Source organism: Apteryx rowi, unplaced genomic scaffold (assembly GCF_003343035.1).
Source record: "Apteryx rowi isolate R43461 unplaced genomic scaffold, aptRow1 scaffold_29, whole genome shotgun sequence".
In the NCBI taxonomy this organism is placed as follows: Eukaryota; Metazoa; Chordata; class Aves; order Apterygiformes; family Apterygidae; genus Apteryx; species Apteryx rowi.
This window is the reverse complement of record NW_020449307.1, coordinates 2,314,169-2,336,663: the sequence shown is the minus strand read 5'-3', so window position 1 is coordinate 2,336,663 and position 22,495 is coordinate 2,314,169. Positions and strand designations below refer to the sequence as shown.

At 37.1% G+C, this 22,495-nt stretch overlaps 1 protein-coding gene across 1 annotated transcript in view; it reads left to right on the top strand.

The window, feature by feature from the left end:
• Positions 1 to 22,495, top strand: part of PTPRN2 (protein tyrosine phosphatase, receptor type N2) — a 506,489-nt gene that overhangs the window by 243,666 nt on the left and 240,328 nt on the right. Inside the window, 1 exon segment of the mRNA XM_026069273.1 lies at positions 19,955 to 20,019. Coding sequence (XP_025925058.1) covers positions 19,955 to 20,019 — 65 coding nt within the window.

The window sequence follows — 22,495 nt, the reverse complement described above, 5'->3', positions numbered from 1 at the left end:
TAGGCTTTTATTGCAGCCTTATCAACTTTTCATGCTCAATAGATCACAATTTGGCATTTGTTGTAATAGGTCCTGTTTCAGATGATGAATGGTCTACAGCTTTCATGCAAAAACTGTCACTACTATCTGAAGACCAGGAGTCATGGTTGCAACCCACCTTCTGTCCTTAGCATGTCTTCCTTTAATGTCAAAAACCACACAGTTAAATTTTGATGTCAATAAAGTCCATGACAAAATTTTTGCTCTACATAACGATGCCAGGATTTCAGTACCGAACTGAGCTCTTCTCCTGGATTTGAACCCCCTTTCCCTTCACATCAGCAGGTGAAAGATCACAAGGATGTCAACATTTCAAGGGGTTTAAACTAGCATGTGCTGCTAGTAGTTTATCTGTGGCAGCTTGGACCGATCACTCATATTGGCCTTCACATTGTTGCAGCAACACAGCAGGGCTACCAAGCTACCTAGGTTAAGCCTGAGTTGGTTATGTTTGCACAACACTCAGATCTTTACACTCTCTGTGAAGTAGGCATACCCATAAAGGAATATTAAATACTGCCTATGTAAGAGTTTTGCTTTTGCAAAAGAGAATTAATAACAATCTGTAAAGAAAATTAATATGACTAAGGAAATAGCCACAAAGTTAAAGATGAAGAATATATTTCCCTTGCAGTAGAGCCTTGCTTCTGTCTTGTACCACAGCAGAGCAAGCTGAAAACCTTGTAATTGTGCTGGTTGACAGGCTGTCTCAAGAAACAAGCATTTGATTGTGATCATCCTTCACAGAGATACAGAGCACAAGCACCCATGGAAGCCTAATTTATGGATTTTTATCTTATTCATTAACAGTCTGTAGGGTTATATTGCTGAACAGTAAATGCAAAGTGAGCTGGAGACAAAGTATTTGAAAAGCAGAACTTAAGGAAAATTAATAATAACAGTAGACTGAGAGACCAGAGCGCTAAAAGAATACTTTGGATAAATAAACAAGTAAACCTCTGACTTCTCCCAAACTCAGTATGCTGGTTTATTAATCTAAGAGATAATATTATCAGATCATTTTTAAATGGGCCAAAAGTACCAAGTTCAATGAGTTGTTAGATGTATTTATAACAAAGAATCCTTCAGAGAATCGATGATTTTATTGGTGTGCATTGATTGTTGCTGTTTTCTCAAAGATGACCTCTCCTTTTCCCAGAAGAATTTCCTTTACCTTTCTTCAAATAAACACAGTTAGCTGAGGTTAAAAAATGAGCTATTTAGTCCTGCTGATTTCTTTAGCATTATGGTTTTATTTTACTTTTACATATTCCCTTTCATCTTGAAATCCCCCAATGGCAGTGTTTGATTACAAATTCCAGTCCTAGGCCTGGAGTGAACGTGTTAAGTAGTATATAGAGAAATTGTTCACCACTGAACCATAGGGTGAACGTAGTGTTGCTAAGTTTGGCTTCAGGACAGTGAGGAATTACCATTTCTGCCAGTGATCTGCTGGGTGACTTGGGGCAAATCACTTTTATCTCCTTGTTTCACAACTTTCCCATCTCATACGGATGAAAAATGACTTTTATTGACAGAGGTATTACTATATAAAGGTTATGTGTCTACATTATGCAAATCCTGCCCTATCACAAAACGGAAGCAACTCTGTGTAATTTTATGTCCAGTTGTAATTAATGCACAGCAGTGAATTTTTGAGGGAATCGAACTGAAAGCCTATGAAAATGTGACCACATAGAATCAACAGGCTACGGTTTCCATCCTGCGGTGCCCAAATCGAGCACAGCAATGAGATCAGGGACACACAAAACAGTTAAGACCTCACACCAAGATTCAATCCTGAATCAAACCCTGAATTATGAGCTAAGAATTATGCACAGAAAAGTGTTCTTCAAATTAGTTCTGAAAAAACTGTAGCTCCAAGCCATTTGGAGAGAACTTCCAAATAAGTAAAAGAATTTCATATGAGAAATATTTGCATTTATAGACTACTATTATTACCACAAATTATTCAGTTACCTTTGTTCTCATCAGTCAAGGAACAGACACTGTGCCTAGGTAGCGAGTGCTCAAAAACCCTGCTAAACAGAAAAAGTAGAGGCTCAGTAGGGACAATATCCTTTTTCAGAGGTGAATTCTTAATGAAATGAGATTCATAGCCAAGGGCTATCAATGTAACGTCAGATCAACACAGTGGGGCATGTGTCCAGCTGTTCCCTGTCACTGCCAGGGCCAACGGAGGGCAGAGTGTGCTGAAACGCAGCAGTCCTTGGCAGCTAAGGCACACGTGCAGACGCTGTTCTGCAGCAGGCATTGGTAAGAAAGAGGCAAACAATATTAGCTGGAACTTCTTGGGTTCCCCCAACTATGTCCTCCAGACTTTATTTGCCAGGGAGCTCCTCTGTTTGGAGAGCACATGCTAAGTACAGGAACAATTACAAAAATTATATTCATTAAAAAATGTATTTTAAAATGCATTTGAAGAAAAAGCTAATAATGGAAGCAAAAGATAGTTGTCTGCTTGTCTTGTTCTCACTTTTCGTAAAAACAGTTTTTCTGGTTCTGCAAAAATGGTGCGTCTTCATTTCATGCAGACAAGGAGAAACTTTTACAATAGCTCAACTCCAGATAAAGACTATTCCAACAAATTCAATGAAATTACCAGATGAAATTATGTTTTCTTTATTGTGATCTTAAACATGCTTTGGAAAGAGCTGTATGGGGAACTTTTTTTACTTTTTTTCTTCCTTTTTTTTGGTTAACCAAACAAAAGAAACTTCCTAATCAATTCCTAACGAACAATTTTCTCTTTTCCAAAATATGCTTACATTACTTCTTTAAAGCTAAATATTTGTTTTCAGTTGTGTTTTAAACTCCATTCTGGCCTTTTAAGCAAATTTAGAAAAATATGAAACAAACATTATTCAAAACAAAATTATAAACTACTTTTCAAGTCAAACAGTGTATTTTGACTTTTGATTTTTTTGTGTTTCCATTATCATTAACCAAAATTTTTAACTGGACTTGAATAAAATTCATGAATATTTTGGTGAAATGGAAAGCACATTTTGTGTTAACTAAATTATTAATTTGAAGAACTCAGCATAGCTGTACTCTGGAACAAGAAGGCTCAGTGATATATCAATTATTGTGCTTGTGTAGCAGTACAGGTGACTGCAGGATGGTAGTTTAATAACTGTCCTAGTAGACCAGCTGTTCTCCTTGGTTCTTTTGATCAGTTATGGAGACTATCTGCCACTAAAAATGAATAACTGTTTGTGGGAAATTATTAAGCTATTTATGTTGCCAGATGGAAGTCTCTAACGCAGTAACGTGACAGCTAAAATAACGGCTTGGGAAGACTTTTTATGTCATAATCTTGTGAATGTTGAGTATCTCTATCTTCAACCTATTTTCTAGTCCCCTTTCCATTGGGAGAGCAAAACGCTTCTAGAGAGCGGATACAAACCAACATATGTGTTTGTGTGGATATGGCAGGAAGTGAACTCACAGTTCCTGGGGAGTTCAGTATAGTTTGGATAGGATCCTACACAGAGCTCTTCTTCCAAACCTTCGTTTCTCCGAGCTTCATGGTTTTAGGTTTGTTGGCTCTTGCTTACTTTTGTTCTAACTATATGTAACATTTGAAATACACAGCTATATGGGAAGGGCTACTTCAAGTCCTGTCCTAATGACATGAGTACCACAAGTCCAGATGTCATTTGGAGGGAGAAATACAAATATCTCCTACCACATAGAGAATATTCTTGGTTTTCCTTTTTGTCATCTTCACATATGTTATTATTTAGCACCTAGTTTTAAAATGGGATCAGCATCCTGATTATGACAAAAAAGTCTTGACTTTACTGCTATGAAAGTAATGAACATCTTTTTGAAAGTCAGTCTTAATTAACAATTAAAATAAAAGGTGAAAAAAATGAAAAGCTGCAAGTAAATTTCAAAATAGCCCCAGTGCCAAAGTTAAATCTGATAGTGGATTTAATTGCTTTGTAGTTTGTCTGAGGCTGAAAACATGCTGTATATTATTAACCAGAAGCAAAAAATAGGTTATTTAACTATTTTAACTAAAATGTTGTTAAAAAAACATTGCCTGGCTACTCTAGAAAAGATATTCTAAAGTATTTTCTTTTTGATAGTCTACTGAGGATTGTAAATACAAGTAATATCTGTAGTTTTTATAATCTCTGTAGTCCAAAAGCCCAATGTGCCATATAATGGCTGTCTCTGAATTACTATCCTGTTTGCTGATAACAAGCATAATGATAGAATAACCTGTATGTCCTTCTCAAAGATTACATTTCTGTTAAAGCAGGATTTAAACTCGTTGGGGTCAGTCCAAACTTTCATTGGGTCTACTAAATATTCAAGATAAAGGAAGCCTTTCAAAATATGAAATCAATATAAGCATTTTGTGGCATCAGATGGCTGGTCCTGCTTTGATGCTGCTCTGCTCTTATATCCCAAGTACTTCATGTTCCACACCAAAGGCGACACTTCACTTTGAACAACTGGAGTTCAAACTATGCATAAAAAACATATTTAGATACTCTGAGTGCTTTTTTCCTTCAGATGTGCTGGGCTTTATAAAAATGCTACTTTCCTTTAACACTACTGTTGCTGAAATAATAATTCTAAAATGTGGCATAGTGTAGTTTATATAGAAAGTAAAATTACACAAGTAGTAATATGGTTGTTTAAAAGAATGAGGTAGCTGCAGTATTATGATCAATATGATAATGGAAAATGTATTTATATGTTGTAATTACCAAATAAGTGGTGGATTTTGATTATTTCTAATGAAATGTCAACAGTTCTTGCAGTTTGATTTAGATATGCTTGTGTTCTTCAAGTATTCTAACTACACCTTCTTATATAATTTCCACAAAGTGTTACAGTGCTATATTTAAAAGTTAATTTTATATTAATTATTATTTAAGTATTAATATCTTCAGATTTAATTTAAAGATTGTAATTGAATGAAAGAATACAATGTATTATTAATGTCTATTATTTAATGTTATTTATAATATCAAACATCTTGTTGATATTTTTAAATAAGAAAATAGATGAATAGATGATTATACAGTGCAAAATTAGGAAAATGAAAGAGATGCATCTTCTCCCTGTTATCTCTGTTTCTATTCCTTCCTTTATTGCATTTGTTTCACAAGATATTGAAGGTCTAATGAATATTCAAACATATGCAAATCCCACTCCAGCACCATATATCATACACACAAAATACATACACTTTACATATAATTATATCCTACATATATCTCCATTTTACAGGACCTTGGTACTTTTATCCATTATATATGAGGTTTTGTGAGAATTAGATTTCTATCTTGACCCAAGGAATTGTCCAGATAGATACAGAATTACAGAATGTCTAATTAAATTGGCTATCAAAAGCAAGAGATGCAGCAACCTGTTAATTTTCTTGCATTCATCTTCTCACCCAACCCAAAAGAGAAAAACAAGCTTTCTTTCACCTTCATAACTTCACTTGCAAGACAGCAGGAAGTTCAGATTCTCATTCAACCTTTGGTGAAACTAATTGCTCAAAATTGCTCATTTTTTATATGTGGCACAATGTTACCTGAAGGAGCCTTGACTCTTCCTGCTATGTGACAACGTAATATACAGAGCCGTGTTCTTCTGCTGGTGCATCCATTTTTATGAATTCCCAGTACAACCAAATCCTTTCAGGATAACCCTGGAGGCACTTGTTCCTCCAGATAATTTGTCAGCTTTGTTCAGCAAACTTTCTGGGGTGTAGGAGGCTTTTGGTAGACCTTATCAGAAATTAATTGAAATTGATTCTTATGATACACAAAATGCTGCTTTTTTTGAATCAAAACATAAAAACTGTAGTATTTCATTATTTTAAAAACAGGCTGCCGAGTACTGAATGAAACAATTCATCAAAGTATTTATTGCAACATAATTACAGCAGACAAAAAAAAGCAATTTAATGATTTAGAAAAAAAAACACACTATAGAGAGTACCTAATAACAACTATCTTTGTCATCCTTTGTGTTTAAAAATTAAAGTGAAATCTTTTACTATTATTATTTTAACTATTATATTGCCTTGCTGTATTAAGTCAATCGAAATAATACTGCTTTTTTAAGGAAAACTCTAAATGAATTTTGAGTTCCAAACTATCATTTCAGAATTATGGGAAAACAAGTCTGAAAACTGTACCCTTCATGTTACAGTCTGGGTGGCTAAGGCTTTGGCCAACGGGCCTGGACATCCCCTTCTTTCCATCTTTTTTTCACACAGTAATTAGTATCCCACTTCCTTGTGAGATCACTTACTTATTTCGATATCAGTCAAATCAGTTCCTTAAATCTTTGGTGGTTACTTTGCTGCGACTCCCCGACTGCTTTTGGCTTGTCCTGGCTGCCCATCAAATGGATAGAGATATCTTATTTACATATGAACGATGGCTTTCTGAGGGAAGATGAATTGCTCTCTGGAAGTGTCTCTCTCTCTATCAGCTAGAGGGAAACTAGGCAAGTAGCTTTCGCTAGATAGCTAATGTTTAGATGTCTAAAGCGGCATTATGAATCTTCCCTTGGATTGCAGAATGCAGAATACACGGAGCAGCCAAACATGCTCTGAAGTCCTTGGCAGGTTTTCCAGAACCGCCGGCCGTCTTTGTTCCCCTGCATCTGTCTCTGAGCCCCTTCTACCTCTGTGTAGGTCTACCTTGTGCTTCAGCAGGGGTAAAACTCAGATGTGTCCTTTAGTCACCTGCCATATAAGCAGTGAAATTATGCTCTTTCAGGAAGAGACCTTTCTTCATTCTTGAACAACATTGCATATTATTTCTTTTCTTCTATGTATTCTTTGCCTGTTTCTAATATTATTGTTTTCTCTAAAAATTTGACTAGAAAAATTATATTTTCATCATTAACATTTTTTAATCTGGTCCATCTCTTCAGTTTTGTTGTCATAACCTGGTTCATAATTACTGCGATGACCATGCAGCTTTCTATGCCTCAAAAACGAAGTAATAAACCCCAAGCATTAGTTTGTTTTGAAGTATCCCAAATTTCTGTGTTTCTCTGCTTCACTCCACAGTGCTTTTCGGCCATGATTCAGCAGCTGAACATGTCTTAAAGTGCTTTGCTGAATAAGAACAGACTGAACCAGAAATAAAAATGTTTTGCTGAACTAGGATGTGAAAGATGATGTTACCCGGAGGACAGAAGCCTTGCGTTTTTGTGCAGTTAAGATACCCACCTTATAAAAAGATGCAGTGCCCATTTCTAATAAGAAAGCATTTCCTACTGTTTCTGAAATATCAGGATAGAATTAGACAATCTCTTGTGAAGAACTGCTGTCTTTAAATATGTTTTTTATATATATATATATATATATATATATATATTTAGGATCATACAAAAGTTTGGGTTGGAAGGGACTTTGGGAGGCCATTTGGTCCAAAGTCCTGTGTAAAGCAGTGCCAAATCTGAAATTAGGTAGACTGCTCAGGGCCTTGCCTAACTGAGTTTTGGCAATCTCAAAGAATAAAGACTCTGCAGCCTCTCAGGGCAACCTTGTCCCAACAGTAGACTGTCACTTACTCACTATGTGAATATTTTTTTTCCTTATGTCCACATAGAATTTCCTTTGTAGCAACTTGTGACCGTTGTCTCATGTCCTTTTGGTGTGTGTCTCTGCAAAAAGCTGGCTCCATCTTCTTTATAACCCTGCCCAGGTAGCAGAAGACAGCAGTTAAATCACTGCTTAAACTTCTCTTCTCCAGGCTGAACAAACCCAGTTCTCTTGGCCTCTCCTCATATTCATGCTCCAGCCCCTTCAGGGGTGCTCCTCTGGTCTCTCTCCAGTCTGTTGATGTCTTTGCTGTGCTTGCTGGGGACCCAGAACTGGACATAAGGAACCTAAGAATATTATATGAATCAGTCATCAAGTGAAAAATTAGTAGTTGCAAAACATTGTGTCTGGCCAAAGAAAGCAAAATGGTGGTGAAGTTCTGCAGGGATGAAGAACAAAACAGAACTGCCCTCCCTGCCTACAGTGTACAGCAAAGCAACAGAAGGGCACTAGGGAAATTCAAATTATGAAACATTCTTGATGAAATATTAATAAAACCATACTATGGCCTTAATTGCTATAATTTAACACCCTGTATGGTATAAATATTTTAGAAACATGTTAAAATGGAACATTAAGAAGGGGTCAAGGGATAATAATATACATTCATCTCGATTGGCAGAGATGTATACCTTATACTTAATTTATGTTTATACTGTTATTCCGTATTCATTTTAAAAGAATAGTGGGTGAAATAAGCTATATGTATGTATCTTATGTTGAGACATACATATTATATGTATATGTGTGTATTAGTTTAGATATATTTAAAGTAAACAGTCCTGGTGAATTTTGTTTATATAAGAAAGGAGTCTCAAGGTGCCTTCACAAGAATATCCTCCCCTTCAGAAATCTCTCAGGGATCCAGCAATCTGCAGAAGGGAGGGGGTCAGGAAACACGCAGACCATTTTCTCACAAAATCCTCTCCTGAGGAAGCTGTGATCTGTATTGCCTTTGTAATATCTGCTTTTCTTTTTCAGTAGGAAATGCTTCTTTTACAGCTGTTTTCAGTGCAGACACAGCCAGTGGAAGCTCTGGACACACCTGCTCTGAAGCCTCGCTGGCAGGGAAAGGATCTGGCTGCTTGGGCACAGCCCTTTGCCTGGAAAGCTTCATGCACAGCATGGCCTTAGGGTACTTGCTAGCCTGTCTTGGTAGGAGAAGGTCTGCCTGCTGAAATATAACAGAGAGAAGTCAGGAAACATTTCTTTGAGCTTTTAACTCTCCTATAGATTTTCACCCCAGAATGAAGCTATTGTGCTAATTTTTGCAGAAAATAGCATGCAGAAATTGCTTGAAATTGCTGGCACTCTAACAGTGACCTATGCCCATGTATGTGTAAAGTGGATAGGCATTTCATTTATATTTATCATAAATTGTATGCAGTAATGATTTCTATGTGTTAGATTGCATAATCCATACAACTCTGACAACCTCATAAAGGCTTTAGGCTGATGTCCTCTTTTGGATGCATCAGTGCCAATGAAAGCGGTTATCATACCCCTGACAGAGGGTATTGCTGTCTTATATCTGCTGGTGTAACTGCTCCTCTGATCACTCTCTAAACCATGTCAGTCAAAATGTACCAGGTAAGCTTAAATTGGTTAARCAGCAGATTTTTTGCTAATGATGCACATTTTGCCCAAAAAGGATAAGGGTGTACTCACAAGAGTGCCTAGCTCGCAATTTTAGGGATAGTAAACTCTTCTACCAGCATGATTAGCTCCTAAAAAATAACGTTAGTCCACAGCCTCCCATCCTGTCAATTTATCCATCTTCCTCAGTTCTAATATTTTTGCAATTTCTTATGTTTTATTTTTAAAAATCATCAGGCCAGAGATGGGCTTCTTCCTGAAGGTAGGATGGTCCATCTGCAATACAAAATGGCATTTTTTGAGGACCCAAACCCATGAGAGGCTTATAATCCAACCAATCAAATCCATTAGGATTTGAAATGGAAAATTTCTGCCATGGGAAATGGGAGAGTCCAGGTATCCTTTTTTCATTTTGTAGAGATATCTTACACAACACATAACATTGTTACCAAGGAGAGACGATGCCAGTTAAAACACATGCCAGTAAGTACTGAGTTAAGCCTATTGCGAAAGAGAGACCTGGCCGTCACACCAATTGTGTATAAGGAAAGCTTTGCCTTTGCTTCCAGCAGTCCTGGGATAGCTGATCATAGTGCCCTATCCCGCTATTTCATCTTATTTTAACCCCTGCCAATAAATCTCTTCTGCTCCTCTAAACAGTGACAAGGTGAAAGCACTGTGGCTTTTAAAGGATCTACAAGGCTTAGCTGATCACATCACTTCCTGTGCCAGAAAATAAGAGAAAAATAGCTGTGCAGATAGATGCTGCTTTTGGTATTCTGCTGTCTTGTTGCCTAATATTGATTCATTGTTGTTGTTACCCCTCTGTATGTCTGTAGCCATTGACTCTCTCCCATCATTTGGCACAAGAACCACTTTTCTGTTCAGCACCTCGCACAGGAAGCCCCTGGCCATGACTAGAATTTGTAGGTGATATAGTAAATAATAATAATACAAGTATTTGGAGTACGACTTCACCAGTCCTGTCTGCTTAAAGTGAGGATGACTCTGTGGGGAGAAAACCTGTGTGGAACCACTCTCTGGGGTTTTTGGTTTACTGCCTTTGAGCTTTGGGCAGGTACTGATCAAGCCCTGAAGAAATGTCTTGAGAGACTGGCTGTTGGGACTTTAATATTTCCTTGTAAGGCTGTCCATGGAATCTGTAATGTAAGCATTCTTTACACACTTAGATCTTTTCTGTTAAATCCTTTTTCCCCTCATTCCCATCAAATTTGCATACAGGTACATGCATGCACATGGAAATTCTGCAAATGCTTTTAGGACTTGTTCATCTCTGTACACAAGCATTTACTCTCCTTCTTTTGCACTTCATCCATTCAGGGACAAATGTTCTTTATGATGTGATTAAAGATTATATTCTTTAAAAAATATTGGGCCTATATTTGCCAACTATAAGGAGTTTTTACTGAATTTTCTCTTTTTGTTGATTTTAAAGAAATACTTTTAAGATTAGCAAAGTAGCCTGTGAAGTCTTTATTAAGGTGGAATTAGGAAAAATTCTTGTGAGAAACAATGGGCAAGTTAATAGCATCCCTGTTCACTTTTACCTGAAAGCTTTATTGTGGCTCTTGTTACTGGTGGCATCCTTGGCAATAAATATTTTCATTTTGTTCTGAGGGCACAGCAAATAATAGATTTTGCTAGTGAATGACCTTGTGCATTAACTGTGTTATTCATGATTTAGTGAGCCAATCAGTTGAAATATTGCTAATGTTTTCCCAACTCAGTCTTGTTACATTTGTGCCACGAGGACGACATTAAGCGTAGTTGCAGATGAACAAAAAATAAAATGGCTTGTAGTGTTGTGGATCATTAAAGAAATGAACCCAGAGGGTACTGTTTCATTAACTCTGGAAGTTGAGGAAATGACGGAAACAAAATGACAGTTTCTGAGTTTGTATTTATTAAAAATAAGGACAGTTTGGCATGCTGAGAATTAGTGGCAGTGACCCTTAAATTTTTCATATACCATGGCAAATACATACAGTGTCCGTCCAAAGATTTCAACAGTTTCTAAGTAAGAGTGAAAATAATTCATATGTTTCAGGTGGTTTTCATAAGAAGTCTCAAAGCACTGAAAACAGGAAAATGCTAAAGAAGTACAGCATAAAGAAGATGAAGTTCAATAATTAGAAGCCAAATGTGTATTTTCAAATATTATATCTTATAATATCAAACAGGGTCAGTGTACTTCCCTGGGAGATCTTAAGGAGGAGTAGAACACTGCTTTAACTGAGCAACCACTGTTCTCTGCTTTCTTTTCCTGAGCTCTTTGGTTTGTTCATGTTAAGAAATAATAGAAATGATAGAAAAAGTGGCTGTTGGGCTCCCAGAAAGATGGTATAGTCCCTCCCCAGCCCCAATAACAGATCATCTATTCCAGGGAAACCACACAAGCTCAGTCTGATTCCAGATGGCTGTATTTCCCGAATCCCTACAAAGCTATAAGCGTAAGTACCAACTTCTGGGTCACTTCCCTGGTGCTTTCTACTTGTAAACCACCACAGTTAATATTGCTAGAAAAGAGAAAATTGTGGTTAGATATTGTTCTTCCTGGACACTAGGTAGGTAAACATTTTTGTTCCCTTTAGATGGATAAGAAAAAAAAAGTAATGTAATTTTTCCACTTTTTTGAAAAGTGTTAAAAGGAACAGATCTTATTTAGAAGTTTCTGTTTTTAAAGAGGACAGACAGTTCTTTCTACCTTTATATGAAAACAATAAAACATAAAAAGGAGCTGTGGTGGATATCCGGAGGGATTGAAATGAAATATATATATAAGCAGAGAATATTCAAATGGAAGCAAAAAGTGAATACACAACTCTAGAATATGTAGCTACCCCTGAAAAGCTGATTAACTGCTATTATCTAAGTGTTTGATATTTTTTCTGTAGTATTTTCATCACAAGAAAATTAAAGCAATCTGTTACATTCTTAACTATAAATAAAAGAAGGCAGCAAACTGTTCTTTTATAATGCTATTTCAAAAAGAGAAGAGAGAAGAGAAGAGGAGAGGAGAGGAGAGGAGAGGAGAGGAGAGGAGAGGAGAGGAGAGGAGAGGAGAGAGCAGAGCGAAGCTGTGGCCTTAAGCTGATTTGCGAGGTGTTACTTTCCGTAGTATTGAGAAGGTCAAGAGGCAAAGAGTTCCACACACTGGAAATGGCTGAAAGAGATCCAGATGATCCTTCTTACCTTCTAGGCCTTGGGACCAAGAATCCTGCCTTCTAATTTGTAAATGTTAAGACTGAACATATGGTGGTGAAGTTTTCCTTCTGGGACTTTAGAATGTACAATTAAAAAGTTGATCAAGGCAGCAATCAGCTCAGAAAGGAGCTTGTTGAGGAAAATCATCTGCACTAGAGCCAGTAGCACCAGTCCTGCCGCTTTGGTCTACTTGAATATATTCAACTTTAGCTGCAGCTCAAAACACTTCAGGTTTTTCTATCTAGATTCACTGTACAGAGCCAAAACATAACAAAGAATCTTTATCTTAACTCATTTTGATGAGAAAGGAGGAATGACACTTTTTACACTTCTTTTTTTCCATTTTCTGCTAATACAAGCTGAATTGGTGTACCTTCAACTATAAATATTGAATAAGTTTAAGTACGCAAGCAAATTGTTACACATGCGTGCACTGCACTCCATCAAGTAATGTGTAGCATTGAATTATCACTGTTAAAATGGTTGATGGTATTAAAAAATGTCACTGTTAAGAATTCATTGAAAAGTATTCTGTATCTGTAAAACATACATAACCAAGCCAAGTTATTTTTGTTATTAGTACTCATGTTATTAGTACTCTTCTTTTGATGGACATCAACTTCCTAATATTATTTAGGGGAATGTTTTTGAGAACAGGTTTCTGAAGGTATTCTGAAGGTATTCTGAAAATATTTAGAATGGAAAAAGTATTTATTTCTACATTTCTTTGTTTCTAATTCCTATAAGCTGGTTTTGCTCATACTTCAAGAACAGGATCACTRTGTTGTCACCACACCTTGAAAACTTAGCTCTGTAGCTGTGACATTATCTGTAGGTGAAAACAGACTTAGGACTTTTTTACTGCAGTATTTTGGCATATGTATACCTATGTGTTACTTATAAAGGATTTGCCTGTGAAAAAAACAAACTGGGTTGGTAGACCCAAGAGGCCCTCCAAGTCCTATATTTATATATAATGAATAAACAAGAGCTGTCTCAGAAAGGCGGTACCTTTGGTGGTACCTGTTTCCCTCTCAATTAGAAAGGGAAGCTGGACTGATATCTTAGTTGAAACAGCTAAAGTTAGTAGAGATAGATCCCACCACTAGCATAAAAGCTCCACAAAAATATGAAAATGTCATTTAATATATCCCAAAGTCCTTTATTACAATTTAAATACCATATTGTAAAATAGCAATGTGCTGACATTTTAAAGGACAGTTACAGGAAAAYGTACAGTTGAGCAGCTATTTATTAAATAAGCAAGAATCAATCAGTACAAGCAGTCAGGCAGAAAGAATGTGCATAAGATACATATCTAATCTATGCAAGCAGATAGCTACATGAGGTCCTGATGTATCAGACTTTGCTGGTCTACCTTGAGTATTATCTGACCATAAGATATTAGGGACGTGAGAGAGAGACTGTTTAGAGAGGTGAAAGTACCATTATTTTAGGGAGTGAGTTTAAACAATTATGAAGCTCTTTCCAGCTACTCAGGTACAGGTCAGTTTTACTCTCAGGGCAACATACAGTGCTGCTGTTTTCCTCACCTTTTGTGTATTTTTTTGAAGAGAATTAAAGACAAACACTGATAGTAAATTCCTTGATTGTGTACATGTAGATTTGACTATCTTGTGTTTCAGACTAAGAACCGAGAGAAACCTAGTTGCAAGCTGCACTGGGAGTGGTGTGCCTGGCCTAAATTTCCATCTGTTAGTTTTATTGGCTAGAGCAAGTTGTAGAGAATATGTGCACCGAAAATTGCTGGAGATACAAGCAGTAGTTTAAATTACTCCAGGCAGCAAGGAACTGCATCTGAACAGATTGAAAGCTGAAATGTTGATATTAGAAATTAAATAATGCACGTGAGATTGAAACAATATCTAATTAAAATCATTCGAAAAATGACTTGAAAATTAAATATGACATAATATTTAGCAGACTGTTGCTAGTATGACTATGTGGCTTTAACTTTTTTGCAACCATTTTCGTTCCAAGCCTGACTGCCCGTTAACTTGAAATTACATGTGAATCAACAGTCTCACTCATTCACCCAGTAATAAATGGAAGACAAAATATCTCTTGCCAGCAGCCTGTATACTTGTCTCTGACTAATTGAATTTTAAAATTTAGTTGAAGGAAACCTTCTCCTCTTTGTGTGTGGCCACTTGAAATAGTCATTTTTGCTTCTAGCTGGAGCATTTTGTATGCTCATGTTGTGCTTTTGACTTCCTCACTTGCAGCCTGATGCTACGGCTGCCCATAAAGAGTAGTTTCTAATTCACAGGCTGTAGCCCCTGGAAGGGGAGCCCTGCGGGTCAGGGAGCGCAGCACGGTGTCTGCACACACTGCTCCGTGCAGAGGCATATGAGGGAGTGTTTATCTTGTATTACAGAAAGTCTATTCTGCTGAACACATTGGTACCAAAGTATCTAATTCAAAGTTCATTAAAGTGCTCTTTAATTACTTCAAAAAAGGGAATTGGAATGAGGTAGGAAAAACCTATGTAACATATCAGCTTATTCGGGAGAGAAGAGACTTACAGAGTGCTGAAATGGCAGAGTGTTCCCCTCTGCCCCGTTTTGGTTTAGCGGTGTGAGTGCCGTAGCAGTTTCAGTAGGTGCAGTAACTGGGCAAAGGTTTTCTCTGGGGCTCTGTGTTCTTCTCACTAGGGAGAGTGTTTCCCAGATATTATGGGAATCCATTTTCATTGAATTACAAGAGACGAAGCTTTTTGTATCTGCTGTGTAAATGCGTGCCACCATGCATGGGTCTGCCAAATGTAGAGGCAGCCTTTTTGGTCCACCCTATGAAGAAGTTTGCCATATAATCTGGGATTTTTTTAGGGGAAGGGAGAGGAAGAAGAAAGCACTTGATGTAAGTAGATGCAACATCTGCTTGTGTTAGATTTGGAAAACATGTTAAAGAAGTTAAAAGTTGTAATGAAGACTCATTCTCTCTCTGGATTCCCTTCCTCCTTTCCCTTTCCTTTCCTCAAAGAGAAGAAAATCGATGAAGTTCTTCTGAATGAGGCTCTACTGAAGATGCTTTTCAATAAACTGATTGGAAGAGGACGGTTGTCATAGGATTCATCTGACAGTATACAGTAAATCTGAATTAATTACCCTCCATACCTTTTATAGTTAGTGAAGGTCCAGTCAATATAGTCACTGACTCTAGGGCATGAATTGGCTTGTTCTAAAATAGACATGTAATAAAGGTCAGGGGAATCATATGGCTGTAAGTACTGCTTTTTTCTACATTTATTTAGATAAAGCATACCCTCAAAGTCAGGTTCACAGCTGACGAAAAAAGGTTTCCTTTTGAGGATGCCATCATCCCACAAACACTCTTCATATTTAAGGCTGTTTTGATGTTTTGTTCTATAGAGGGGGCAAATCCTGCTGTATCATGGGAGACAGGCAGAGAATCCTCCTGGAGCAGGGCTCTCCTCGTGCAGGTGGGCAGGCTGTGCTCTGTAAGCTGGAGGGTGAGGTTGTGCCGGGCAACATTTCTAAACTGCTCATTCCTCAGGGCTTCCTTCTTCCAGCAGTGCTGTAATGAGACTGGAGGTCTGCTTGAAGCCCTGTATAGCTTGCTTCTCCTAGTAACCAATGGACTCTAAGGTTAAACCTGCCACCATCCACTCAAAAATTCCTGACTAGGCCAAGGACAGATAACTTTGCTAAAGGAAAAATTATTAGCCGTCAAAAAATACATCAGACCTGCCTCAAGTTAGTGAAGACTATGAACAGTGACAATCTCTACCCTTAAACACTCAGTAACACCCTCATCGTGCTCTCTAATAGAGCAAAGCCATTAAGTTGTCCCTGCTGCAATTTAGATCACAGAAGAGACTTCCACAAATTCTTTCAGGTTAAAATAACTGGTATAAAGAGAGTAGGCAAAATTATTCCACTGTAGCTACGTGCTTAATTATATGGAATACTGCATAAATTGTCAAGTGCAAAGAATTATTCTGATAAATTAAAATACTAATTAAATAGGCTATTGCAGAATTTTGAGAACATTATAGGGCTCCGCTTCTTCAGGTAATTTGCATATCCTTCATCTAGTGAATTTAATTTATAGGCCTTCTTTTTTGTGTGTTTGGAAACCCTTTTTGTTTCAGTGGAAAATTAAAAAAAGGGATTTGTATGTTGCTCGGGGGGGGGTTTTTTGTTTTTTTTTTTTTGAATAGCTGTTTTTATTATGCCTCTTTGCTGACGAGTTTGCCAGTTCTCCATTATTATTTCAGGACTTTAAGCCGTGGCTCTAATAATCAACTTTTCTGGAATGTGCATTATACCATGTTACCCAGAATTTTCTTTTCCTATTCATAAAATTTGCAAGATAAATATAATCTCCTGTATATTTGCATTGGAATAAAAGCTAGCAGGTAGCAAATTTAAATACTTCAGAAAATTTAGGGCCAGTTTTCAAAGGATGAGTAGAAGGATTGCTTCTAAATATCTGGATTTGCTTTACCACCACTTCTTTCTCATCTATCTATAGTCTATTGTCTACCTTTTATTGTCTTAAAATCCCAATTGTAGTTATGGGTAGTGAAGTAATTATATTCACTGTTCAGCATCTTCAGATAGCTGCTTGATATGTGTTTGGTGCTTCAACCTTAGCACTGCTGACTTTGACAGAATTTGTTGACCTTCCTGAACTGCTTGTGGAATAAGATTAGCTAAAATATGCTCCTGTAAAATGCCTGGAGTGAACATCCCAAAGATGGGCTGCTGTGGGCTCTCTCTGCATCCTGACAATGACTAAGCTTGACCATTTTCAGGTCATGATTTAATCAATATCACATCCATGCCTCCTAATTTTGGCAGGGTTTATGTGAGGATGGCGATCAGAGATGTGCTTTGTGTTTTACCCAACATCAGGGAGCAGGGCGGAAATGTGGCTAAGTATACTTTAAAACCAAAGCTTCAATAATTAAAGTCTGCAGGAAACCTATAGAAAGGTCAGTCAAACAGGTAATATAATTACAGAATTCAGCAATAGGGCAGACCCAGTTTTTCCTGCTAACTGTTCAAACGGTAGAAAATTATACACTGGGATTTAAGCTTGTTTGTTTTCTTATACTCCTTTTATTTTGCAACCACTGTGTTGTGCAGTTTTATTTATCCCCAGCTACCAGGGAATCATTTATTGGACAGTTCAGTTTCTCTGAAGGAGGTGGTGAAGCTTTCTGGTTTTTATAACTCTTGTGAATTTTTGCATTTGGCAGAAATCTGCCTTTAATATGTATGCTGGATGTGAGACTGTCAGTGTGGTAACATGGAACATCTTTGAGATGAAATGGCACATCTAAAAATGAGATTGTCAGTAACACGGCATGGCAGGTGCTGAACATGAGTGTTGGTGAAGAAAAATAGTCCAGAGGATGGAGCTAAAGACTGAAAAACTTGTTTGCAAAGACTGGCTTATTTTTTGAAATTCATGCTGGACAATATATGCAATGCAACAGAAATACAGCCTCAAATGCAACTTGAATCCATGTGGTCTAGGCAACTTTCCTTCTCATACACTCCTTTCCCTTCCCCATCATTGTGTGCAATAGTCTTGCTGATCTGTGTTATCTATTGGAGTACAACTGGCAAGGGCCTATATACCAAGATACACGTGTAAATGCCTGAGTAGTGATACATATAAATATGTGCAGATGCTCAGTCTGAAAACCAGGCTCAGAAAGTCTAGACTCCTAATGGTCACTCTAATCCTCGCCACCTCTGGGATGCTCTCTAATTTTTTCTGCCTCTGTTTCAGTATAAAACGGAGATAACTGTATTCACAAAGCTATCTTCGCTATGACTCAATATGGAACAAATAGATTTGTAAATGTGTAAAGCACTGTATAGGTATTAAGTTGTATGATTTAAAAGTTTTGGTATGCATTTTTTAGGCTGTCATCCAGCAAAACATGTGCTTAAGCTTTCTTGCCTTGTGACTTCTTGTTCCCATCAGCTTGATAGGTAGCATATTGAAAAGAACAAATATAAAGCTATGTGGGTCTAAAGGATGGACAGAGCTTTCCTATCCATTAAAATCATGGGGAAAATTCATCTCTCACTGAAGTCAGTCAGAAAAGTGTCTCTGTATTAGAAGTCCATTAATTTTTACTTCTTCAGTGTTTGCACATACAAACTCATACTAAAATCAGTGGACATTTTGGATATATGAGGTGAGAATGAGCCCTAATGACACAACTCACCTCTGAAATAAATGTGTCGTTTGTCTTGCACTTTGGACAAGCTGAATACCATCTCCCAATAATATTGCTTCTAAGAATTGTCTGCTGCTCTGTGAACTGTTTTGAACATATTTTAAATAGCAACAGTTACAATGTATTTTTCCAAAAGGAAGGAAAAATATGTGAACCTTCATTATTTTTCTGTAGGTTTACTGTGTATAGTATGTTCCAGCACACTTACTTCTTGTGCTTTCTGGGACTAATGTTTCCTTTAGACAATTAAAACTGAGAAGCTGAGTCTACCCCAGTTGTTCCTGTAATCAATGGAAAGAGATGGGTACCCCAGATGCGTCTAAGATATGGAGGATGACTCATCATATTAAGATGTCCATCTCTTTCATTGACTACAGAGAGAACCTGGATGACTAGCTTGGATTAGATAGTCAATGACTATATGGCTAAAGCTAGGAGAGTTTAATAAGGCTGTAAGATTTCATTTCTACTTTAATTAATAGTTTAATAAATTAAAACAAGTCAGGTGCCTGTTTCTTGGCCATGCGTCCAACTGACACAGCTCGCATCTAGATGGCCAAACTCTTCTCACCCAGAACAGGGTGACTTTATCCATACCCGCAACTGGGAATAATCCCTTCTTTGTGCTGTCCCCAGAACCCCGGTTGGACATTGTTTTGTGAGCCTGCAAGTGCACACAGTCCAAAATTATGTGAAGACCATACTAACAATTTAACTGAGATAGAAGCTGATAAACAGTAAAAATCTCGGTTTTAAAAAGGAAAATGTTGTGCATTGCATTCCGACATTGCGAGATAAATTATTTGTCTTATCTGCTGGGTAGGGTTGTGTTATTTGCTGGTACACGTCCTGTGCAGTGATATTGCTGTTGCAACAGTGAGGGGCTGCTGTGCTAATGAGACAAGGCCTCACTGAAGGGAAGATGGTGAGAAAATTTGGCTGAAGAGAGCTTCTGAACCATTCTTGAATTGAAGGGTGATATAGTGTATACAAGGAAGCAGAACTGGTTTGGCTTTCTTTTTCACATAATAAAGAACAATTAATGACATACTTATGCATTCAAAACACTGAATAGCAGAGCTGCTAACAGGGAAAGATAATCCATAGATCACAAAAATAAGAATTATAGTGAATTGATTGAGGATAGAACGTAAGGTTGGTTATTTTGTAAATGCTGCAAAATCATGCATATTTCAGCTTTCCCATAACTCTTTCAATCTTGATTTCCCTTACAGCTATAAACAAAGAGAAGCTTGAAAAAACAACTGGACTGAAAATTCTGCAGACTGGCGTGGGGGAGGTAAGTGGCTTGGGGACATTTTATACTCTCAGAATCATTTTAATTTTGGGTTTGGGTTTTTTTTATGAAATCCTGGAGCTCATGAATGTTTGTGAGCTACCAGTCTGATAGTGCTAAGGGCCTTTTTATGATACAGTTGCATCTGTCAAAATACAATCTGCTGCACAAATAGCACTGTATCCCACAGAGAAAAAAATAACCATCCTTATGAGGAAAGTGCAGCAAGCTTTAAGAAATGCAGTTTCTAGCTTTGTTGTATCACAGGAACAAAATCCCCAAAGACGAGCACAGCAACTGAACTTGTTGTATTATTCCCCTTGGTTTTGATGGTGTACTATCTCATCTAGATCAATGAAAGTTTAAATTTGGGGTAAAGAGTCTTCAGATGTTAGAGAGAATCTGTCAGTGAATGACTTGCTTATTTTGGATGTAACTTGAAATATAAATAAAACATGTGTCTGTTATTATGGTGATATCACTAAGCAAAAATTCCACTAAGCAGTTCATCATTTATTAATAAAGATGATGCTATCTGCTAAGAACCTTGTATGAACTACAGTTGATTGCTAATTCTCGTGCTAATTTTGTGTACATAGTTTTGGGTTTTTTCCTTTTCATTTAAGTAATTTTGCTAGTGTTGAATGCTTACAAGGCTAGACAAATGGTTTTTTCTTGTGATTACATTATTCTCAGTATTAAGAATAATGAATGACTAGCTTGTAACTGAAAGAACTACTTTTTTTTCTTCGTTTTCTACTGATTTTCATTTTTGATATTTCTAATTTTTTATCAGTTTATCAGAATAAGAGCTTATCTTGCCAAGATTTCTGAGGTTCTTTGAATAATTTTATTCACATTACTAAAAGACTTAGTCCTAAAGAGGTACTAACATTGAGATCTGCTCAGATTCTCAGGTTCAAAGTTGTAAGAACTTGATTTTGGAAATAAACATAGCTAAGACCATCAGAAAATGAAAAACAGCGTTTCTTCTTACCGGCAGCTGACTGAGCTGTAAAAGGTGTGTAAATGGAAGGGAGGGGGAAGCATATCCTGGATTCTGAGTGTGGATATTCTCTCAGACTGTGTCCTGACTTCAGGCCAGGTTTAAACCTGCATCTGTGCTATTCCCAGTCCTGGTTTCTGCTAAATGGCAGGCGAACCTGGACTGTGGCAGGCACCATGGAAGCCACATCCAGTACAATTTGTCCCCTGGAAGTCAGTGAGACTCCTCATGCTAAAGAAATGCTTCCATGTATTTTGTCTGATTCCAAATCTTCTGAAATCACTGAAAGGATTCCAGCTGACTTCAAAGAGCTTTAAATCAAAATCTCAGGTTTCTATTCATCCTGCTTAACTTCAGACACTTATCTTTAAAGGAATTATTATATTATAATCTTTAAAGGAATTATTATCTTATCATGGTCATTGGAGAAAGAAAGCAGTTCCAGATGTTTGAAATAGAAGTCAGGTGACAACCTGTTAAGTGCTTCATTAATCCAAGTTGTAGTAACAAGGTTGTTGTAAGCCTGGTAGTCTAAGAATGTGCTGGAGACAAAGTCTAGAGGAGTTCCTAGCTTTTTCAAACCAGCTCAATAAATATAACTGGGAAGAATGGACAAGTGCTTAGGCTAGAGTTCCCCCCAGTCTGGTCCCTGGGCTGGGTTTAGTAAAAGTCATCACTTGTCACTGCAGAACTCACCTCTCACATATTTGTACCATCACAGCTTTAAAAAAACCTACTGCTCCAACTTGGATTAATAAAGACTTTGACAGATGATTGTGTTTTACACTCTGCCAAATATGTATTCTTAGAAGGCAAAATGTGAAAATGAATTAACCAAAGGGAAGCAGGCATCTGAGGCCTGAATATATTCTAGGTTACATTTGAGATACAGTGATCAGCAGTGAAAAGAACCAAGTGGTTTGGAACATTAAAATGATGGAAGAGCATTTATTCAGCTGCTTATATATTTTGTTGGATGTGAATTCTCCCAGCTGTGTACTTTTCCCTTTTAAAGTCTTATCAGTTATGATTGTGTACATAATGAATACATTTCTGTAGAGTCTTACCTACATGAAAAATAATAAAGTGCTGTAACCAAGCTGTTTCTTTGTTGATAGGATATCAGATTCAGTTTATTTCAGGTTACATCTAACTATGTTAATCCAGTTTAGCAGTTCATTTTTGATTCACCCTGGTGTTTAACACCGTTAAAATAACAGAAAGTACATATTTTACTAAAATGAAGGAGCCTTTTATTGAATTAGGAGTTCTTCTGTTCTACACTGTATGAATATAATTAGAGGTAATGGTAACCGTAAATCAAAGGCAAGATGCTCAAATCAAAAGTACTTAGAATAAAAAAGGACTTAGAATCTTTACTTTCGGAATGAGAAATGGGCTTTTTGTTGGACAGTAGATCAGATTCATGACAAAGTTGATCTTCTGGGGTGCATGAGGAAGAGTGTTGCCAGC